The sequence below is a fragment of the Anser cygnoides genome, chromosome 1 (genome assembly GCF_040182565.1).
Source record: "Anser cygnoides isolate HZ-2024a breed goose chromosome 1, Taihu_goose_T2T_genome, whole genome shotgun sequence".
Classification (NCBI taxonomy): Eukaryota; Metazoa; Chordata; class Aves; order Anseriformes; family Anatidae; genus Anser; species Anser cygnoides.
In genome coordinates, this window is record NC_089873.1 from 60,020,599 (window position 1) to 60,044,581 (window position 23,983).

The window sequence follows — 23,983 nt, forward strand, 5'->3', positions numbered from 1 at the left end:
AATGAGGACAAGCAGCAAAGAGCTAGTCACTAATAAATACCAGATCCTCAGATCCCGCAGAGAGAAGTAAGATGCTTAAACTTGCAAACATTGTCTAGACAGAAAATAAGATAAATACATGGCAGCACTGATTCATGGACATAATACTGGAACTGAGATTTAAATGTGACTGAAGAAGCTCAAAATGTCTAGTGATTCCTACTGAGATAAGCACCTGAAGTTTAAATTGGAAGCAAGTTTCAAAGAGTAAAACCCTTATTTATATCTGACTTTTCCCAAGGTTTTTGAAACCAGGATTTTGGCAGTATTTATGGATACTACTCTGTTTGCAAAATATTGTTAGAATGTTTGTGATGGGCTTTCCGTGGATTCAGGCAGTAGGTTTTGGTTAAGTGTGCGCCACAGAAAGGGCTTTACTCATAACAGTTACATGTATGTAATCTTAGCCCTGCCATATGCAGAAAATATAGAAAAGGTAGAGAAAAAAGGCACTGGAGAGTATTGCTCCAGTGAAGATAATTCTAAGACAAAGTACTGAGAACAAGTATCAATGGTTTGCAGCTTTAGCATAGATGAGATATAAGAGTTAGGTACAGGCAGATAAGGGGATCTGACGGACCTTTTGCTGATTGCCAAGGTAGGTCTTGGAACTGCTGTGAAGTGTTCTGCAAAACATCATGTAGAAGTGAAGCATGAAAAGGAAAAAACACAGGCTTTGCGCTGAAATGTGCAAAGATTTAGATGGGTGCTAACGGAATCTACGTGATTTCATCCTTCCCTTCTTTAAATATCTGAATTCTACTTAGACTCTTTTATTAACCTGCACAATCTTTATATTGTTACCTATGTACAGTCCTGTGTGGTAGCTTAAAAAAAAAAATTAAAAAAATCTGGTCTATCTTCTATTTTTGACTTATTAAACTAGAAATCTCTAGGGGATCTTCATATCATGCTCAACCAGGACATCAGACAGGAGTTAGACTCAATGATCCATGTGGGGGCCTTCCAACTCAGGACATTCTATGATTTTGTGATTCTATCTTTCTTTCTTCCTTGCATCTTTCTAGTAGAAATATTCCAAGTATTTGCCTATGTTTTTCCTGAACTATCTCTGAGGTTGTTTCCCATGAGATTAATGAATGCATGTTGGGAATTACTTGAATCCGACTATGTTCTGCTTTTACTTTGCCAAAGAGAAGGTGTGAGCACTGAAGAGGGTGAGAGAAAGCATGAGTGGTGTAGAGTTACTGAAGTGCTGAGCGGGGATCAGTCACCACTGCAGATTGCAATGCAATGTAGAAATATCTAAACTTGAAACAAGTTAGCTCAGGCACTGGAAATCATTCATCTGTGCCAGGCAGGGGCACAAGTCAGCCTCACTTACTGTGCTGCTGACCATGGCTCAATGTGGACAGGTTAATGGAAAGTACCAAACGTTAATGTCCACAGCTGGCTCAGCAGAGATTTTGCATATACATTTAACTGCTGAATAGGCAGTTTGGGCTATCCATCTCAACAGTTTTGCTTTGTTCTTTACTGTCTCTTTAATGGCTGGAAAAGCCATGACACCAGTTGCAGGGGCACCCTGACACCTGTATGGTGCTTCCTTGGGGAGGCTTCTCCTGCAGGGACAAAGCTGAGAGGTCATAGCACCAAGACTCTGGCCAAATGGCTTTTTCCTGTGTTTTGCATGGACACATTATTGCTACTGACAAGCAAGGGTGGCATTTGAATGACCATGTTTTCCATAACACATGACAAAAAATAAACTTGCTCTTGGGATCCAGTTCTTTCCTCAGATTCACGCACACAATACTCATTAACTGCAGTATTACTGGTATTATCGCTACACTGAAAATTATGTGAATAAACCTAAGGGAGAAAGTTGGCTTGTAGAATGCAAAGTGGTTCCAGTAAGTTCTGAATATCTTAGAATAATAAATATTTGTACAGTGATGCTGATCAACGCTGCTTTATGAGTTATATTAGTAACACAGTGCCAGATTTCAGATTTTATTCCTATTATGAATGATGTAAAATTCAAAGGAATTTGATTCCACATGTCTATTCATATTTAATAGCTGGAGACCCCTGCTTGAAATTCTACTTCTAGTAAACATTGCAGGGGAGGTGGGGCGGGGGGGAGGGGAGGGAATTCTTGCTTTTAATAAGTAAACTGCTCTTTTGAACAGACACCACTGAATCTGCCTTTATTATAACACGACAATAAATGGGCAAGAGGAGATTCAGATAAATACATATACTTTCCGTAGATTCACTGATGGCTCCAGTGATTTCTAGCCAGTGAATACCCCTTCTTTTCCCAAAGTGCAGAGCATCGTGCAGGTGCAGTGTACTTTCTCCGGTGAGGTGATACTGGGCTTGGTACCATTATGCCCATCACACTCCAGTACTGCAACCTTCGTGCTTAGCACAGGAGAGCAATGACTCAGAGACTCAATTCCCTCCCAGCAGAAGAGACACCTCCAATTCAATTACTTTTTTTAATGTGATTTTCATTTAAATTTGACTTTAAGTTTAGTGGTAAGTAATGTAGCGTTTATGAACAACTCCAAAACCTTCATACCAAGCCATGTTACTTTCCTTTCTGGTCACAGGCCCAAAATTTTCAGCAAAATGTCATGGATGTAACTGAGTGCAGACTTTGGCTTGCCCTGTTCATAAGGATCAAGATTCATTGCCTCAGAGAAAACAGCCTAACTGAGGCCTAGTTATTTTGAATGCTTCTGCCAGCATATTTATTCATGCCCAGAAATCTCTCTTAATGTGAAACTTTTTTTTTTTTTTTTTGAATTATGTTCTAACTCAGGGATACACTGACCTGGAGTACAGGAAACGGAGGGCATTCTTCGCTGACCTTGCCTATAATTACAGAGCGTAAGTACAAGACTGTTGAAGAGACACTTAAACAATCACTATGCACTTTCAGACATCCTCATGTGCAAGGGAAACCTTAATCTTTTAGTGATGTATCTATCCGGCTATCTATTAGAAAAGAGAATTTAGACATAGAAACTTTACCTCCATACAACACAGACTTTTCTCACAACACAGCAAATACATCTTAAAAGTCATAGGGTTGTATTCACATCTCATTCAGTGTCTTAGCAGGGGTAATTTCTCCATATAGGTCTTTCATTTCAACCTTGCAGTTCCTTCTAGGACAAGCTCCTAAGATGAGGCTAATCTTTTTCAAGGAACTATGAGGAACAATTTTTAGGACATTCCTTGGCAAATTTTTAGAACATATTTTTGACAAAGAAAAGAAATTTACTACTTTATTTGTTTGACAAAATGGCCAAGTCCATGTAGATTACCGTTCCCAACCAAAATCTCCCTGACTGAAGAAATGCTATCAAGGCTACAGGGCAATTGTTTCTTCTAATTGAAAGAGGGAAAAGCCTAAAAACCTCTAATCTCCCATGTGCATGATTGAACGTGTTCCCATCTTTCTGTGTAAAACTTCACCAGAATCACACTGCTGTCTGGAAGAGTTAACTAAATTGTTAGAACTGGTTGTGGATTATCAGCCTCATGGTGTCCAAGAAATGGTAAAAATTTCCAAGTCATGAGATCTGAAGAGAATTCTATTTGACTATAGTTTTTTCATTGCCACTATATATCACAGCTAGTCCAGCACAAAACATCACAAAAGCACAGACTGAACTGACTGAACTATTGGAGAAGTAATAGTGAAGAACTGGAGACAAGACCGTTCATCAGCGAACTTAATGATAAGCATGCAGTGTATGCCTGGGCAAATCTCTGCTAATGAGTTTGATGATAATACTGTGCTGATCACGTCCTCATGGATGGATCATCCAGACACACAGTGTATGGTGGTTGCTTGATTGCCTTCAACAGAGATAATGTTAAGCCTGAAGGCCTGTTTTTTTCTTCTATCAAGCAGAGCACAGCTCCGTTTCTTACCATATTCTTCTGTTTCCTCCCCACACTGAACAGGGGAGAAAATACACACATTAGAGTCTACCAGGACAAAGAAGCGATCTTTGTATGACTGAATTTGAAATCTGCTTTAGAAACATGCATTATTTCCTCCTCTTTGTTACAGAGGGGACCCGTTGCCTCGCATTGAGTACACAGCACAGGAGACTGCAACTTGGTGAGTTTGTTACTTATACACTGAATCCTGGGCCATTCCATTGCAGTGTCAGGAAGGACAGGCAATATGAGACAATTATTTTGAAGACACATTTAGAAACCACAAGTTTTACTTCATGATAAAGTGTTCCCTTTTGGTCATTTGTTTTGCAGAAACTTATTCTCTGGGCTGGCCCTAACTATTCACTTTATAGAGCAAAACATGTTTTCTTGACCCTGCCCGCCAATCACATCAAGATATTAGAAGCTACAAAACACCTGGAGCCTATAGTAGAATATCTTAACCTTCAAGAGCAACCTTGATTCCTCCTTGGATTTCTTCTAATTGACTTCTAATTAATCATGCCTCTGGTGGTGACGGAACTATTGGCTCTCCAGATCTGTTACCAAGATAAAGTGCCCACTCATGGGATAGCAGCTCACTCACAGGATGTGGCTAATCCACATGCCTGTTCTTCTGCAAATATTCTTTGCTGTTAACATGAATAAGCATAATTCTCTTGAACTTACGGTGAAGGAAACTTTGGGGTGTCCTTCTAGGATACATTATTTGCGCTGTCTTTGAGGTCATATGAAATGATGGGCAAGTTACTTTTACGTGGGTGCGGCATGTCTTCATTAGGTCTTTGCTTCTCCTGAAGATTTGCCACTTAAAAAAATGCCAAACATTCATTCAATTCACAGTATGTTTGCAGACTTTACATGAAATAAGTGGTAGATCTGAAAGAAAGGGGAGTTCTTATCTCATATATCTGTTTCCACTTTCTCCCACTCTTTAATAACTCTCAGTAAGTACCAATAATTACACATTTTTATGATAATACAAACAGAAATATATCCAAATGCCCCAAACTAAGAGGAGGGCCCCAGGATTGTGCAAGGTACCGTATGTATGCATAATAGAGTCTTTGTTCAGATAAGTTTACAACGTAAATGGAAAGTCAGCCTAAAGGTGGGAAAAGGGGACAATGATAGCCACATTTTTAACTAAGGAACTGAAAAAGTGAGCGCTTAACTGATTTGCCCCAAATTATACAAGAAGTTAATGTCAGTGTTGGAAATTAAATCCATATTCTAGATCTCTCATATCAGGACCTCAACCGCAGGGTCATCACATCCTTTTCAATGATTATTTTACTTAAAATAAAATTTATTGTGCCATAGAAAGCTTGAGGGGTGTTGCCCACAATCATAGAAACCTTGCATCCAACTCACCCAGGCAATCACATTTTTATTAAGCTCAAATAAGTTTTTATAGCATCTTTCAGTTGTCAAAGATTGATAGTCAGTGTCATGCTCATGACTTCTACCACCAGCCAGCAGTCTTGGCATGGGATGGTGTGTGGAAAAGTCATATTTAAGAAAATTTAATTTTGTGTTCTTTCCTGTTTTTCCCTTTTGTTGCCAACCTCCGTCATTCCTGCCCTTCTCCACCTAGAATTAGTCCCACTGTGGTAACAGAACAGACCTTTAAAGCAGTATCTGCCTGTTTCCCCAAAACAACCAGCCACAGCAACCCAGGTTGTCTTGTTATGTGAAGCTGTTTCCAAAATTAGAACTCTCAATGGTTATCACAGCTCCCTGGGGCTGTGCCCTGAGGTCAGCTGCATTACAGCACAACTTAATTGAGCTCAGTGCAATTGAAAGGGAAATTTGTAGCACAGATTAAATTCCCTTGGTGTTCACTCTGAAGAGTTGTTGGATGACTTCAGTTTGTAGCAACATGGTTATAAAAATGAAAACTAATCAAGTGCAGAAATATGACTTTCAGAAAACAGAGGGTACAGATGAGCTGAGTTTGTGTTTTTAAGCAGCACTCTTGGAAGGCTGTGAAACTAAGTAGTCATAGAATATGTCTTGTGGGTAAAAGCTATCACAAGAAAAAGTGAGAATCTTCAACAAAATTATGGGGATGCACCTGTCACATCTTCATAAAAAAGCTGAGTAGTACCACTTTTTATCTAAAAGAATTAGGGTATTTATGCAAAATACAAGCATTGACTTTAAAGTCTTTCATGTGACTGGCTCCATCCAAAGCTTCTTTCTGGAGTGTTGCATAGCCCACACTTCCAAAACTTTCTCTTCCCCTCTATGGACTGGATGACCCTCAAATAGCAGCTTAATGGTCTTTTGATTGTGGACACAAGGGATGTTGAAAACAATATGATGATAAAGAACCAAATCCCCAGACAGGGTCAGAATCACTACTACTCAAGCATGTGAAGTTTGTTGTTGTTGTTTGTTTGTTTGTTTTTCCTTTTGTTGTTGTTGGTAGTGGTTTGCCCCAAATGCCCACTGAAGATATATTCCTGGGCTCTATTATTGTTTGTTTGTTTGTTGTTGCTGTTGTTTTTAACAAATAGGAAAGACCTACTGTAGTCATCTTTTTATTCTACTTCAGTTTTCTGAAAGATGGCCAATGAGCTAAGATCCTTTACAATCAGACTAGCACTTCCACATGGTAAGACATCGACACTATATTAGGGCAAGCTAAACTGTCCTCTGGAAATATCTGCTACTCTTTGCTGACTTTGGAGTAAACTTACATGATTGCCTTAGAGCTACTTAGAGAAGACAGATGCTTGACTTTGGATAATTCATCACTACTCTCTGAGACTGTCTATGTTTCTGTGGTAGACAATGTTTGGACAAACAGTAGAGTGATACTTTGATAAAAGAGACCATATGTGCAGAAGTGTAAACAAGCCTGCCCTCTTTAGACTCCTGTCTCGGGCTGAACTGTGTACTGGTTCAGATCCTATGCAATCCCACTGAAGTCAGTAGTATTCTATGGGGAATAAGCCAGGGCAACATTTGAACTCTAGTCATCCTAATTTTTTCCTAATTCTTCCATGGAAATGGCCCAGTCTCCTGCGGCTTTTGCAATAGTGACAGCAGCCACTGTTTTCCTCTGTTCTTTTATTTTTATTTCTCCTAAGTTTTGTTTTGTTTTGTTTTCTTTCATTCTGGTTCATTACTCCCACACTGCGTAAGTCATTTGTACAAATGGAGAGAGCCATTACAGGGACTGGCTATCACCTCCATAGCAACAATAGCATCACAAAAAATATAAATAAAAATAAAAACAAAAACAACAAAAGGTCATTTTCCATAGCCAGCACTTCCAAGAATGATCTCAATTTTCATAAAACAATGTTTATAAAATTTTTAACACCCTAGGGCTATGTCTGAACAAAAATAGCCATTTCTATAAGTTTCTGGCCATCCAATTACTATTTGTTTATTTTGCAACGGCTAAATATATTCCAAAACACAGCTCTAGGACCAAGCACCATCAAGTCTGAAAGAGGCTTGAAGCCTGTGACAAAATCTGGTTACATCTGGTTTTTTTTTCAGCTGGTCTCCTTTCTTATGATGGGCTAAATGCTTCAAGAAGTTGGCATGTCTTTCAAATACGTAGCTCACGCCAGGCATTTTGAACTGCAAAAGTATGAACCTCTTTGCCTGTACAGATGTACTCTTCAGTATCAGAAAATCCGATTTTTTAGGGCTAGCAGTCAGGCTGGACATGGAGGTGGAGGGACCAGCATTTTAAGCTGTACTTCCATTTAGAGAGCAAAGAATACCTGACTTATTCCACCCCTAAATAGTATAACGCAGAAGGCCACAGCTTCAGTTTTCTCTCTGTGGCTTCCTCTGTGCCTGGTTCTCTCTCTGTGCCTCTGATACTCTTATTCCTAATCAATGTTTCCAAACCAGTATTAGAACCCTAATTAGAATTAGGGTGTATTAAGGGATAAAGCAGATTTGTGGAACAGAACCCACCTTTATGAAGGAAAAATGAAACAAAATGCCCCAGGCATTGTTACATCTGTCCATACTTCAGCTTCTAAGCATCAGGTGTCCCAAGACTCATGCTTATGCTGGGGGTCTATGTCTCTCTGGATCTGTAGGTAGAGCAGAAAAGTACTTCTTTACTGAGGTGGGTCATGCTATATGGCTCTTGCTTTTCAGGAGAGAAGTCTACAGGAAGCTGAGCAGCCTCTACCCTACTCATGCTTGCACACAATACCTAGATGCTTTCCAGCAGCTGGAGAAATACTGTGGCTACCAAGAGGACAATATACCTCAACTTCAGGATGTCTCCAGATTTTTAAAAGGCCAGTCATTTTGAACTATGCCTTATTCTACGGTTTCCTGGATATTTATGTACACCACATGTACACAAGCTGTGTTATAGGACATAAGCTGGTAAGCAGAGCTGGTTAGCTGTTGGACTTCCCTCATGCAAGGTGACTGTTAGTAAGACATTAATACAAGGCATATCTAGGGACCAAGGTGTGACTGAGTTTGTTTGTTCTGTCAGTGGCTACAGTTGGTGTAGCCCTAAACCGCTAATTCCAATACCATAGTAGCACACTTCTTAGCGTGACTTGAGCATATAGTTTCTCTGCGGGTTTTGCTGTATTTTACACTTCTACAACTAAGCTATCTGTAAGACCCAAACACAAGTACAGGTAAATACCTCTCAGGTCCACTTTTTTTTTGTGTTCTGTTGCTTGAGACAGGATAGCAATGTGTGCTAGAGGAACACGATTTCCAGGAGGTCCCGCTAGTCAATACAAACACAGCTTCCTTGCAACACCACTGCTTCTTTCTGTCCCTATGGCCCCACATACCAGTCTAAACTGTTTGGCACCTAGTGTGTAGGAGAGCAGAAAAGTCATGGTGCTAGTCTATAAATGCATGAAGATTTGGCCTCAGGTAGAAGAACCTATAAGATTGCAAGGCCCACTGTTAGTTGGGGGCAGGCTAGTGTAGGGCTGGAGAGAAACAGAGCCTGAATTATTATTATTATTAAGCCACAGGCTGAACACATTCTCAAGGCGAGACACTTTGTGTCAACCAGCAGATTTGCCACTCTATAAGGAATAACTAAAGAAAGCTTGTCTTTGAAACCTCCTTGCTCTTCTTGAGTGACAATGAAATATTCCAGAGAGTGGAAAATAACTGCTCACTATGCCAAAATAAATAAATAAAAACTATGGCTTAACTTTAAATAAACTAAATTTAAATAGAGTATTCAGGAAATCAAATGACCTGCTCCACATATCAGTACATGATGCTAGTTAGCTTGACTGAGCTTTCTGTTGCTGAATAGGTTTCCGAGACACTGCCAATTTTAGGGAAAATTAAACTGATGACAAATATTTTAGTGTGAGGGAATGGAGGGATGGAATATGAAATGTGACTCTCATGAAGATGCCAGCACCAACCAGTTGTAGGAATTTCTATGTGTGTTATGTATTTTCTTCTGTATTGTCTCACGTACTTTCCTATCCATTCAGCCATCCCTCCTGTAGTAATTGGGCTTATAAATATTTTTCTCATTAAGTAGCTTATCTCATCTTATCTCATTTACACAGTAGCTGACAGCAGGGAGCTCCAGAAATCACATGATACTGGTCTGAGTACCACAGATATTCATACTCTTTGACTGAATCAGATGATTTCAAAGTGGGAAAGTTTAGGACAATGTAAGAATATCCTCTCATAGTATTATTCCTATTGCTCATGTTGGTTGACAGTATTTGATTACCCTGAGTCTGGGTTTTCTTGCTTCTTTTGTAGGCTCTGGCTCTAAATTTTCTCTATGCTATACAAATTTTCCTAAGGGAAAAAAAAAAAAGAGAGCAGTAAAAATAGTCATTCTGAAAATTCCACTAGCAGTGGTTGGTAAAATGTTCACAGTGAGTTTCAGCACGACTATTTCAAACATGGCATGACTACTGTAAGCTAATTGTCCAAATTACTTCTCTGTCTGGAAATGAGAATCAGGCATGTCGGAGGCATTTTATTCCATCCTGGCATGAGTGTCCAAGGAAATGGATAGAATGACTCCCTAAAGTGCCAGTCTTACCCTCCTTAAAGTTTAGATAAAACCAAGATGATATGTAGTTCAGCATGGAGGCTTTATGAAGCATAGACAGAACAAAGTTGGTCCAAAAGAACTATGTTAAAGATAGACACATTTAAGGGTTGGTAAGCTATTTTAGACCCATTATATGGTGCTTGGAATTGATATCCTCCTTATCTTCGATGATTCCCTCTAATAAGATCATTTATTATTAATTTGGGTGGCTTTTACCACGATCTTCAGCAAGGCCAGAATTTTTACACCTACAGCTCATGAATCAACAGTGTGCTTAGTCTTCTTCCTGTGCTATGGGTGTGCAGTATTCACCCAACCAAACTTCAACCAACCTTTAGGCTGTGAGGTCTCCCAAAGTTCCTTGGCATTCAGTGGATGAATTTCACCTACTACCATGGCATACAGTGGATGAATTTCACCCCATCTTCATGTGTGGAGATGCATTGTGCAATTTGTCCTTTCACTGGTTAGCTGTGGATGAGCCCTGAACTGTCCCACTCCCAGTTAGGATGTAAATCCCAGCATGCATCTTTACTGAACATTGCCTCTAAGACTGGACCATTCTTTAGTATATGAGATGATAAGCCCTTGTATAATAAGCTGTATAATAAATTGAAATGCAGAGAGAGAGAGAGGAATATCCTCCAGGGAAAATTATCATGCTATAGACAGCCCAGACAGCCAAATGAACTTCCGTTTTCTTTTACACAGCAGTGTCTGTGAACTCTGCCTAGTGATCCCCTTTCAATTTAATGTAGGTTGAATTACAAGATCTGTCAAGTGTTAACTGGTCTGGTAGTGAGGTTGGTTTAAACAGAAATGAACTCTACATCATAAGTATTCCGCAATTACCTAAAGGGAATTTAAAAGGTTAAGCACTTGACAGTTTAACAGGGCAAGAGTTTTTCTTAAAGTGTTAACTAGAGGAACCTAAGCACCTCTTTCTTTCTAGGAAAGAAGTTTGGATTTAGACATTCATTGTCCTCCACAGCTGGAAGAAATTACAGCCAGTGAACTCAGGCAAGCTCACACTACAACACGCAGGCCTGTATGCACAAGTTTTTCTAGGCCAAGAATTAAGCCTTACAGATCACTTTAGGTCAACTGCTGGAGACCTTCTCTTCAACTCTTTCTGATTTCAGAGACCTTTGGGCAGTGGGTCCAAGCAGCCACACCCCCAGTTCGCTGCTGATTTCTGGTTTTATTGTACACTAATGAAATAGAAGTTCAGATTTTGCAGATAATACCTTCAGCAGATAACTTTTTTTTCTAAGGCTTCTGAAGGCAACTTGCCAAGCCTCTTCCATCAGCAGACTGTCTGATTCACTGGCCTGTATTTAAAAGGACATCTCAGGGAACATAAGCTGTAATTTTCATTTCTTTTCTGCTCCTCGAACATAGATGCTAAAACAATATAAATTTCCCTAGACTTTCTCGTAGTCCTTCTAAAACTGAGTTACTTCAAGGCTTGGTAGCATTCTGATGTATTTTTCAGATGGTGCAGTTATCACTTCACTCAGACTCAGAATGTAGCCCAAAGATTATCAGACTCTGAGGTTTTCATGTTCTTTCTGATTGGCTTAGTATGTTTTCAGCAGTAAGGAAGTACCCTTTTTGTTCTAGCTCTTGGACAGTCCACATAGAGACCTATCTGATCATCTTCTATTCCCCATAGCACCTTGCTTTCCTAACTGGGGAGGGAGGAGAACAGGAAGCATCTTTGTAAACACTTTCAGTTCCCTGGTTAACTCTGATGCTTTTGGTCAGCATATAGAAAAAGACATAATCTCCACAGGTTTATTTGCTGTTCACCTTTTTTGTCAGTTTTGTACCCATTACCTTTTTAATATGGTCAAGTAATAGAAGATAAGCATGGTAAACAGTAATCACCTAGTCCTTCACACTCTCAGGTAGAAAAATTCCTTACTGTCCACTCTTTTTTTTTTTTTTTGTCCTGGATAGTTTGAGATGTTTTGTCACTTCTATGTCTTCGAGTAAGGCCTTTTTAGCTCCCTTCCCTTCCCTTCCCTTCCCTTCCCTTCCCTTCCCTTCCCTTCCCTTCCCTTCCCTTCCCTTCCCTTCCCTTCCCTTCCCTTCCCTTCCCTTCCCTTCCCTTCCCTTCCCTTCCCTTCCCTTCCCTTCCCTTCCCTTCCCTTCCCTTCCCTTCCCTTCCCTTCCCTTCCCTTCCCTTCCCTTCCCTTCCCTTCCCTTCCCTTCCCTTCCCTTCCCTTCCCTTCCCTTCCCTTCCCTTCCCTTCCCTTCCCTTCCCTTCCCTTCCCTTCCCTTCCCTTCCCTTCCCTTCCCTTCCCTTCCCTTCCCTTCCCTTCCCTTCCCTTCCCTTCCCTTCCCTTCCCTTCCCTTCCCTTCCCTTCCCTTCCCTTCCCTTCCCTTCCCTTCCCTTCCCTTCCCTTCCCTTCCCTTCCCTTCCCTTCCCTTCCCTTCCCTTCCCTTCCCTTCCCTTCCCTTCCCTTCCCTTCCCTTCCCTTCCCTTCCCTTCCCTTCCCTTCCCTTCCCTTCCCTTCCCTTCCCTTCCCTTCCCTTCCCTTCCCTTCCCTTCCCTTCCCTTCCTTCCCTTCCTTCCCTTCCCTTCCCTTCCCCCCTTTTCTTTCTTTCTTCCTCTTTCTCTGTCTCCTTCTCTTTCCTTTTCTTTATCTTTCTCTTTCTCTCTCACTTTCTTTCTGTCTTTATTCTTCTCCCTCCCTCCCTCTCTCTCTGTCTCTTTCTTTCTGAGAAAAGTGCTAATAGCCAGACAGAGCAAGACAAGAAATGTTGGAAGAAACATTAAAAAACTAAACAAAACAAATCTTGTAAATGGCTTGGTTTCTGGGTGGGATTTTTTTGTTTGTTTACATAAAATAAATTAGGTTCCAGGCTTCATGACACAATAGGATGTGGATAGGGAAGGGAGAAAAAAGCCATTTTTGAATTTTTTAAAATGCAGTTTTATGCTTTAAAGCAGATGAAATGTCATTTATGGGAGCTGAGAATGCAACACAGATTTCGAATATAGGACTTCAAAAAGATTACCATTGGCTCTCTTTAAAAGCAGTGATTTTCAATTTTCTTAGCTTTGCAGACCACCAACATGTTTCCCATGGAAATGAAGATTATGCATTCAGTTGACCATAGGACAGTTTATTTTGCTAGTCATCTCTCAAAGACCTTTCACAGTAATGCAGGATGTTCGGGGATAATATTGATAGCACAAGGTAAAATCCAATTGAAAAGTGTTGCATTCTTCTGACCTCTTCTATGGACACCTGCGGAGCAAAACGTGTATAATCACATCACTGGAAGGGTATGTAGTCTGTTCTAGGCAAATATAATGGTGAAAAAATCAGAGGGGAAAAATAGCTGAGAATAGCTAATAAAAATTCTGACAGTAGATGGCTAAGGGCCAAATTCCAGCATTAACTCTAACAAGGACCCGTTTGCTCTTTCTCCTGAGTGTTCCTGTTCTAATGAAGTTCAGAACGAAAGCTAAAATTGACAGGGAGGCTTGTCAGGGTTGAGATAGTTTATGCAGTTTAAATCAGCATGCACTGACAAATTGAGAAGACGTTTAATAGTATGCTCCAATTCTACTGCTGGGCTATTTTGAACTAGGTGCATTGACAAATAGAAGAATTGCCTAGACTGGGTCAGACTCATTGTTTACCTACCCTTATCTTCAAGTGTGTGAGGTACCAGAGGTTTCATAGTAGGGAATAAGAAATTCCATAGATCAGGCTTAAACAGTAACCAAGCATCACAGAGGAGCCAGGTGCTCTCAGACAAGGGTAGGGTTGGGAGGTGTCCTTTGCCAAACTCCTGTTTATCATCTTTTACATGTGCTGTGGAGGAAATAAGAGAGAATCCAAGGACTAGTAAACTAGCCAGGGACTGAAAATGCAGGTTCTGTTCCCTGCTTGATCATAGGGATCATGTGTGACCTCAGACACATCGTTGACATGACAAACGTGTGTTAATGTGTTAGAAATGTAAACTGGGGTTAGTAGGAATTCTGTACCTCACATCATTGCTGTGTGACTAAGCATAGGATGAGCAGTTGGGTGTTTTGATGTTACCCTAACTGGACCCATAATGACAAAAGGCACATGTTGATAACGATAAGCCAGGATGTTCCTACTATCCTTCGGTGGAAGGAGCTACTGCAACAGGACCTGAAGGCCCACTGAAACTGCCTACCTGCAGTAAGTGTATAAAGCAAGTAACCGTAGGAAGTCTTAAATTCTGTCTCACTTTCCTTTGCAGAAAGAACAGGTTTCCAGCTGAGACCAGCAGCAGGGCTGCTGTCTGCTCGTGAATTCCTTGCCAGCCTGGCATTCCGTGTCTTCCAGTGCACACAGTATATAAGACATTTCTCTTCTCCTATGCATTCCCCAGAACCGTAAGTTTGATACCATGGCACAATCCCATCCTTTGAATGTGTTGGAAATAATTCTCTTGGGAGCAACTCTGGATCTCTATCCAGTATTCCACAGAATGAAATAATCTGAGAAACTGATAGCTGGAGTATTAGAGGGGGAAGTAATGCATGCAAGGGCGTGGGTCTCTGTTTCTCTTACAAAGTTGTCTGGAGAAGGAAAAGACTGGAGAATATCTGGTTTAATCTTTTCATCCTGCCTTCATTTACCATCTGCTGGGGTTTGATTCCCTGCTGTGAAACTCTCCCAGTAAGTGCTGGCCAGACAGCAGCAATTACATTTCATGAGAAATTACAAGTTCACACAGACGTTTTTGTTGTATGCTGGGACAAAACAGGGTCTTTTCAAAGATGTTATGACATAGGAGCCTATTGCCCATGCCATCCCAAGTGAGACAATAGCCAGTGTAGTGGGGGGCAGCTGGATCCCCATGGCAGAAGGGAATGCTTTGTCAAACTCTCTGCAAAGCTAGGCCAGGTATGGAGGCACCTATTGCAGAGTAACTAAAACAGTTGCAACCCTCACACTAGCTCCCTTGGGGGGTCTGTTGGCTAAAATCTTTCATAGGACGTTCACTTAGAGCAGGGACAACAAACAAACAAACAAGCAAACCACTTTAATTAAATGTGAAGGTCACTTGTTTTCCAGAGACTGCTGCCATGAGTTGCTGGGTCATGTTCCCATGCTAGCCAATAAGGAGTTTGCCCAGTTCTCACAGGTAAGAGGATTGTACTGCTAGCTGTTAACCAGTTGCTCTGGGTAGCAGGCCAGACATGCCTCAAAGGCACGCAGCTCACCATGCTTGAAATGTTATTTTAAGCCTTAGGTGTGTCTGACTCACAACCTCCAGCAGTAGTGGGCTAGCAGTGCCCGAGGAGATAAATACTCCAGGGGAGTGGTAGCACTGCTCCCTGTGGACATTTTGTAAAAGGAAGAGCAAGCAGTGGTTGTGGGACATCTCTATGGGAGAGCCTCCATCCAGCCAGCCTGCAGCAGGATGCCGGTGGAGCCTCTGCAGTGCTGCTTGTCTGAGCTGTATAGACTACGTTATTCCCCTGGCTTCCTGTCTGATGCTACACCAACCCAACCACCAACAGCCATCAAGCCCCTAGGCTGGCTCTGCCTGTGGATGTACATTTTTTGTCTCACATGATACTTTAATTGTGTCCATCACCATGTCATTCATTTGAGATGTCTTTCCTTTTACAACTCACCAGACTCTCACAGCATTGCTTACACTGGTGAGGAGGCTCCAAAAGGCAAACAGAGCTTCTTTGTACAAAAGAGATCATTTGGTATGAGCAGTCAGTGTCAGACCCAAGTGAACTCAATGACCTTGTGTAACTATAGACTTCAGAACTATGGATGTACCTCAAAACCATAGCAGAGGGATAAAGATAACTCATATTCTAGGCTTATCGATTGGTGGCCAGGGTGGAAACTGACAATAAGTGCAGAGGGGTTATATGATGTTGATCCTTGATAGAATGTCTGAACAAGAAAGCCGCTTCACCTCACAGTATGTGGTTTCCAATTTTATCAACTTGGATACATGCCAGTTTCCATTCTGGTCATAAATATGGGCTATTATCAGACTCAATTTAGTAGTTCTTAAAGTATCCTTATGGTCTGTAATTGTCTTTGGAAGAACTCTCTTCAGTTCAGTTCAACACCGGAACTGAAGACACCTTAGAAATGACATTATAGCAATTTCAAAACTTTCAGCTTTACTCTTTCTCTGCCTGTAACACAGACTATACGAAATGGAATAACGTTAAATTAATTTTCACAATTTGCATTTCACATTTTCAAAAAGTATTTTCACAGCTGAAATTCACCCCATAAAAAATCATTTTTATTCCATTCAATGTGAAAAAATGAATGGGGAATAGGGAATAGCTTTGTTTGTTTTCTGCACAATACAGCTTCCAGGATAGTTAAGAGGAGACACCTACAGAAAATTATTGTGAGAATGGTAATTAACAGAGAGCATAGTTGTGAGTAAACAGCATCCTCCCTGCATGTATCTGACATACCAGTAAGGGCTGTCAGAAAGAGAATGAGAGACTAAAAGGTATGGAAAAAATAAAACCCACCTTCCAGTCCTTAGTTCTCATTCCTCCCTTCAAATCTGTGCCTGAGATAGTCCAGCATTAAGCCAAGCGATGGTTAACTTTACACAGAGAACTCTGAGGATTAAACACTCATCTCATGTGGCTCCCAGTGGTATGTAGCTGGGGGCCAGGGAGAGGTAGGCATCCTGGAAGCCATGGAAGGTCATTTTGGGTGACAAAAACAATGAATAGTTCATGCTATTCATGCTAGAAATGATGTGGTCCTCCCCCTTCCCCTCTTTCTCTCCCTTGGGCTGAATAATCACACTAGTGTAACACTGACTGCTTGCTTACTTGCTTTAGGATATTGGACTGGCTTCTCTTGGATCATCTGAAACAGAGATTGAGAAACTAGCCACAGTAAGTACAGATGGCAGTTTAGTATCAGAGGCAAAAACCAAAGAACTCACTTCATATCCCTCACTGTTCAGGGAAGGCTCTTTAGTGTCTCGGATTAGCTACACAAAAATAGGAGCAGCAGCAGAATTGTCTTCTCCTCATCCACAGGTTAGGGAGGTGCCAGAGCAGGAGCTGGAGTCCCTCCAAGGAAGCCCAGAAGCACGTGATTCCACTTTGAGGAAATACTTATACTTTTTGCTGCCATAAGAGTATGTTCCTGATGCTGAGCCTCTATAGTTTCAGTAACGGGAGGGTTCCAACTCACTTTATATTCACCTTTGATTCTCCTAGATTCACCTAATTGACTGTATACTCGATGTGATTATATGTATACTCGATGGTGCAGGGGACCATCAGAATTCAGGGTGCCCTTTATTTGCTAATCTCACAAAATAGGTGAGCTCTTTGGCAGCAGGTACTCTCACTTGGTTCTGAATCCCTAGGCTGTATACAATCTATGAGAACAACTCATGCAACCTGTAGCTGCCATCTTGGTCTGAAAATACGCCGGAGGCCAGATTTTTTATTTTTATTTTATTTATTTTTTTCCAATAATGGCATGATTATTTTTTCACAGGAAGGAAGGAGTCTTATTCTCACCCACTAAGGTGAGGCTCATTCAGGAAAGGGTGTGGATGAGAGGAGACTGTCACTCCTGAAATTCCTCACCCAGCTCACAGGCCCACTCTTGGTGAAGTGGAATGAGGCACTATTTGAAAGAGATTATGGCTCAGCTAAAATCTGTCTGCATGCATCTGTCTGTGAGTCAGGATTAGGTAACACTAGCAGCATTTTTAAACATAAAAGGTCCCACTACTGAATTGTTTGTAGCACCATCCAGGTCCTGGTCTCATTAAGTAAAGGGACTATATGGGAAGAGGCAGTGACGTGTCCACAGTTCCTCTGCATTTACCCTTCTCTGGGTCTGGAGAGACTAGAATAATTTTAAGATTTATGTTTTGGTTAGGGTTAAAATAGTGATGGGTCCTAGGAAACCATTTTGTGTAATTTTCCAGGTCTTGGTGAGATTGGGTGAAGGACAGTGGTTTACACAGCATTCCTTTGCAAGGACCTCTCCCTTACTCCAGATTGTTTAAGACTAGATTAGAGATAGGGTTAAGGTTAGCAAAACAATGGGTGCTAGATCTGAAACTTTCACAGTGTCATCTAGGGTTTGGTGAGGTAGAACGAGGGAACCTTTTTTAAAGAGCTACCTGCAGTTCAGAATTTGTGAGAATACAATTTACTAAGTACCATTCACGTATTCAGAACAGTAAACATATTCTGGATTAACCACTCAATCTTCAATTTTTTTAAAAGTTCAGACATCTAATCTAGGCTTATTTTTTACGTTTTTTCACCAGAAAGTGAAGATAAATAACCTTTAATGCTTTCTCTACCATGACATAGATGCCTACCATAAATTCTTGTTTCTCTCCATTCATTATAAAGAGGTAACTAGCCTAGGTAATATGGCAATGTCTAAGGTACCTAAGAGTTTCTTAAGAGAATCTTGACTTGTTGTTATGGTCTATAACATATGCACAGCAAATGTTGAAATGACATTATTTCCTTCAGTTCCAGGAGTTTTCTAAGCAGGTGAATCCATACACAAGAAATGGAAAGTTACCAGTGGTCACGTTCTCCACAGTGGGCCACTAGTACCATGTCTCATACCCTGTTAAGACACTGAGAACCAAAAGAACCTCACTAAGAACCAAATAAGTGATATCTAAGGAACCACTTATATATATATATATATATAAATCCTTCTCCTAGAGCATTGTCCTATGTCTCACTGTCACTTTCTGCAAAATGATGAGATACTTGAAAGGCTTTTCACTGGAAATAGTAAGAATCAAGATTATTAACACAAGACTAATGGGGAATTATCACTGGAACGGAAGAGAAAGCAGCTCTGAGTTTTGCAGAAAGAAACATCTTGGCATGCTGTTTCTTTAGTTGCAAATTTGTAGGCTAAAACCAAAAATCATCAAAATCAGAAGATGCATATCAAAGAAGGTTGGGGAAAGAAAGAGAAAGAGAGTGACAACATAGACAGAATAACATATAGTTTCACATTATTTTGTGAAGTGCTGGCAATTCTTTGAGAAGGGTGCTGAGAATGCTAAATTGAACCCTGCGAATGAGGCAGCAAAGAGCTACATGTCCCTGAAGTAATCTTGAAGAGTTGCAGCACAAAGCCATATTCCTGAAATGTCTTTTGTTTTCCATGTTTTGCACAACACCTAACCAGCAGCTTAGGGGTCAAGCTGTGTCCAGAATTGTTCCTCCACTGTTCATTTCCTTAGACAGTATAATAAAGGAAGGGCTATCAGGTTACCAGAGCCAAGAATTGCTTTTATCCCATCACTGTCCAGCAGGTAAAGGAAGTATGGTCCCAATCATGCTTTATTGCAAGAAAACAAACAAACAAACAAACAAACAAACAAAACAAAACAAAAAAAAACAAACAGAAAGATGTATCTTTATTTTCTATTGCAGCAAGATGAAAATTGAATTGGTATAATCTTAAAGGGTACATTGCTGTTAAGGAATAAGTCATTCCTCTGTTCTGACAAATACTATCATATAGAGAAAGGAGGAAGGGAACTGCCTTTTCAAGGACCTTTCTAAGGGTCTTGAACCCTCTGTGGGTGTCTACCTGTGCTTTTGGGGAGTATGTATTGAAAACTGTCAGCTTTCACTGACTATAAGGCAGCTCAAGACTAATTTGTTTAAAAACAAATATTATCATTAGCAGTTGTTGTTTGCTTTTGTTTTTGTTTTTCTTTTTGAGGAGAGTGAGAATGGAAAGGATGGCAAGTTTTGAAAAAATATGTATTATGCTTTTTGTGTGTGTTATATGTTGAAGAGAAAAAATAATTTACTTAAAATATATAACTAAAATTTGAAGATACAAAGATGTTAAGGACTAGGAATAAAATAAATTAGAAGGAAGGAAAAAGGAAAAGCTTAAAAATGAATTGCCTATTGAGACTGTGATTTTCACAAATTGTTCTTGTTATCAGCTTTATTGGTTTACTGTGGAGTTTGGTCTCTGCAAGCAAAATGGATCCATCAGAGCTTATGGGGCAGGACTGCTTTCATCTTATGGGGAGCTTATGGTATGTGTCATGTATTTGGTATCAAAATACTTCTATAATCCAGTTTTCCAAATTCTCTGGTAAAAGCAAAATATTTCCTCACATAAAGCAATATGATTTAAAATACTGATTTTTCTTTTGCAAAGAAATTCGTTCTTCCTCTCAGGAAGCTACTGAGTAGGGTACAAAATACAGTAGGACTGTACCTGTCTTCAGCCTAGAGAGATGAAATCTGATGAAGCACTCAACCTATAAAGTATTAGATTTGTTTCTTACTGCTCCTATCCAGTAGTGATGCAGTTGACTTCAACATAAAACTTTTCTGTACTTTTCTGAATTACTCACTAGAGGGCAATATTATGCCTATTATGAACTGCTAACTTCATCCACATCATTGACCTTTATGCACGTATACATCAAAAAGCACTGACTGACTGGACCAAATTAAGTACCAAAAAAAACCCAAACCAATAAATAGGATTGACAATGGCAAAAAGAAAATGTTTTAGAATTTTACATTCATAAATACGTTTCAAAACTAATTTTAGCTTGAATTTTATATAGATGAAAATCTGTATGTAGGTTGAATACTGTACTGCCTGGAGAGACAAACTGTGGAAAGAGTGTACTCTTTTACAGAAAGCTCATGGGTTTCACCTCCTTCAGACAAACAGTTGGTAGGAGGGACATTTTTTCTCCTCAGTTTTTCAGAACGCTGAAGCAGATGATCAGTTTCTAAGTGCAAAAGCCCTGAACCGATATCATTAGGTCTCAATTGCTTCAAGTTATGCAAATACTGGATGATGTTTGGTAGTAGTAAGGACTAAAGGTGGGGGTGTGGAGGGTGTTCTTTTCAAGCCTATTTATAAACTAGGTATCAAAATTTTCATGGGAGATATATACACACAGACTATAGACGTGTCTATGTACATATTGATGCATCAACCTACCACCCAGCTACATGATATATTCATATGAAACCATGGCTTTGGATTAGCACACCTGGGACTTCCATGACTGGAGACAGATTGTTATAACACTTAAAAAAAAATAAAACTCTCCTAAAGCTATACAGGTCAGTCCTGCTCCCAGTCAAGTGGAGGAAATAGGATGAAACCACCCACTAGTGTATCTCAATGCGTTTATAATAGGAGTCACAGAGGTGCAGCTGAGAGTTACCTATGGAAAGGGAAACCCTCACAGACATTGTGTCTCATTTTAGCATCATTAGGTGAGTTTAGCATCAGTTCTCTTCCAACACTTGCAATTTGGAGAGTTTTGTTTGGAAACTCAGTTGAATAAGATTTGCAGAGCTTTCTGGATTGGAAAACTGAGATCTGCATGCTCATTACAGCTATAGAGAAGTGAGTATGCCTTCTTTCTGCACAGCAACCTGATCTTGTGCCTGACTGCTCATGAATGTTAGCAAAACTATGCTAACACTATTGCAGCACTCATCTGTAAAACAGTGGAATGTATATTATCTTGAAACCGATCAATCAGCTCACCTACAAATTAGGCTCCAGAACAAAGCGTTTAGTTTGAGCATCTGTCTGTTCTAGGATAAGGCTGAAGCTACTGTTTTTCTGAGACTCCCTTAGTATTTACTGCATTTACAGCCAGTAAGCAGGATACCTAGATTTGCTTTTATTTATCTGGACCACAAAGGTCCAATATCAAAGCACAGGTAAAGGTAACATTTATTCTAGTCTGTCTGCCTGAATGCCTTAAATCATAGCTTTAAATCATATGCATTTACTTGTTAAACAGGATACTAAATGGCATTGGTAATCATGTCTCCTATATTTACACAGCTTTCATAGTAATATGCCCACAGAATCTATCTGTATCAAGTTACCTTCTTTTCTGTTTTCTTTTGACACAATTCAAGGTAAAAGTCATGTCAGAAACACTCACCTTTGGTGTCTGGAATTGCACGTACCAGACTTGTGCTCTCCCTCCTCTCTTTCTGCCCTTTTCTTCACCAGACACCAACAAGCTGTTCTACTTTGGATTAAAGTAGTAGGCAAGCATTGCTTGTTCACAAAACTGTGCCATATAACACAAAAGTAGAACTGCATCTCAGATTCCCTGCCTGTAAGGTTGAGTATAGGAGTGATAATTGTCCTTGAGTTGATAAATGTCTGATTCTTGTCTTTACTTTTGTTATCAGTAGTTGAAGGGTAATGCTGCAAGATAAGCTTTTGATACAGCTGGGTTCACATGGGTCTTCATCCATCTTATTTCTGAAATTATATACAGATGTGATGGCATTTATACTTAATAGGTAATGAAGAAGGATTCCCTCCTAACCCCTTCCAAAAGTGTATCCACTTTTCATGTAACACCTAAGATGGGCAAGTAGCTGATCAGCAATAATGCTATGTGCCATGTACAATCCTTACGTGAGCTCTGGAAGTTTGTCTGTGTACCTTTTTGGACAGCAGATTAGTAGTTTCTGTGCAATTCACCTTGAGCACCTGAAACTTCATGCACACAAATTATTTGTATCTATGGCCTTAAGTGCTGAAGTTTCCTTTGAGGGCTGGCTGATTCACCTCAAGAATTTTTATTTGGAACAAAAATGAAAACCAGAAATGGTTCCATTTAATCATTCTAGTCCTTATAAGCGTTTAATTCTAACTTCAGTATAGAATCCATGGCAGTGTCAGTGAAGTGCTGAGGTCCTTTTCTTTAGCAACTTGAAAAAATATACCGTTTCTTTCACACCTGAAGAGAGGAAATATGTGTAATGCAGTGTCTATTTCAGTAGAAGGGTGTGGGTTTTTATTTGTTGTTGTTGTTTGTTTGTTTGGGTTTTGGTTTTGTTGTTGTTGTTTGTTTTTTGTTTGTTTGTTTGTTTTAGAAATACAACAGTGGTTAGGCAGTTTTGTTAGAGATGAAATACAAAATGTTCCTTGAACTTGAACTGGAAGATAGTGAGGCTCATGACAGCCTTTAGTTCCTTAAAGAGCTCATTTTGCAGTCTTAGACTAGCTCTTGAGAAAGCTCTGGATAAGCTTCACTCTTGCTTGGGAGAAAGCCATTGTCCTTCCTGATAATTATCTGCCAGCCTTCTCAGTATCAGACCAGACGTGAGCTTATGGGTGGAGTCCCCAGACTTAATTTCATATCATCTAGAGGCTCAGCAAAAGTGGCACAGGCAGGCTTACTGCAGGTTGTGTGATCAGGGAAACACACTGCAGTAACCTGGGCAAAGGAGGGTCTTCCTCATCACTGGAGGCTTCCAGATCAGTTATAGCAGGGTGATTTGGGCACTAAGGAGGCAATAAAGGCATGAGTTATTAAGGCCAGATGGTTGGCTGCAAGAAGATAATATCTAACCAGCTGGAAAGGGTGAGTGGTGTAACATAAAGCTAATATTATTGAGAATTTAGAATCAGCACAAAGTCTAGGAACATCCCTGAACTGCAGCCTGGACTGGCTGTTGGTGAGTGTATGACTGTAACCCAAGGAACCACATCCTGACTACAAAGTCTTCAAAATGTTTTCCTTTTCTCCACAGCACCCCCTCTGACCAGTTTGAAGTCAACTTTGGGTAGTTATTTTCTGTGTATGAGCTGATCTTGCCCAAACCTGGGGAACAACATAGGGAAAGACAGATAACGAGAGGTAGAGATGAAACACCCTCTGCGTGGTACTTGCACTTGAATCCATGTTGTCTAAAAAATCATTTAAAGACAGCAACTAGGTATTGGAAAGGACAGGATAACCATACCCAAGTCTAAACTGAACAGTTGTAATGGGTCTGACTGCTGGCCAACCTTGCCTCTTCTGAACTGTAAGATTTCCTCCCCAATAGCTCTTGGTATTGCACTGTTTATTTCACTATATTCTGTCAGCTGTTCTGCATTATCCAAAATGCTTCTCCTGTTAACA

General features: G+C 40.2%; 1 protein-coding gene across 1 annotated transcript in view; it reads left to right on the forward strand.

The window, feature by feature from the left end:
• LOC106035805 (tyrosine 3-monooxygenase-like) overlaps positions 1–23,983 on the forward strand; it is a 33,758-nt gene that overhangs the window by 4,053 nt on the left and 5,722 nt on the right. The window contains exons 4-10 of the mRNA XM_013180847.3: positions 2,831–2,898; positions 4,094–4,144; positions 8,119–8,264; positions 14,291–14,426; positions 15,112–15,181; positions 16,881–16,937; positions 20,009–20,104. Of these exons, the coding sequence (XP_013036301.1) occupies positions 2,831–2,898; positions 4,094–4,144; positions 8,119–8,264; positions 14,291–14,426; positions 15,112–15,181; positions 16,881–16,937; positions 20,009–20,104 (624 nt within the window). The remainder of the gene's footprint in view (positions 1–2,830; positions 2,899–4,093; positions 4,145–8,118; positions 8,265–14,290; positions 14,427–15,111; positions 15,182–16,880; positions 16,938–20,008; positions 20,105–23,983) is intronic.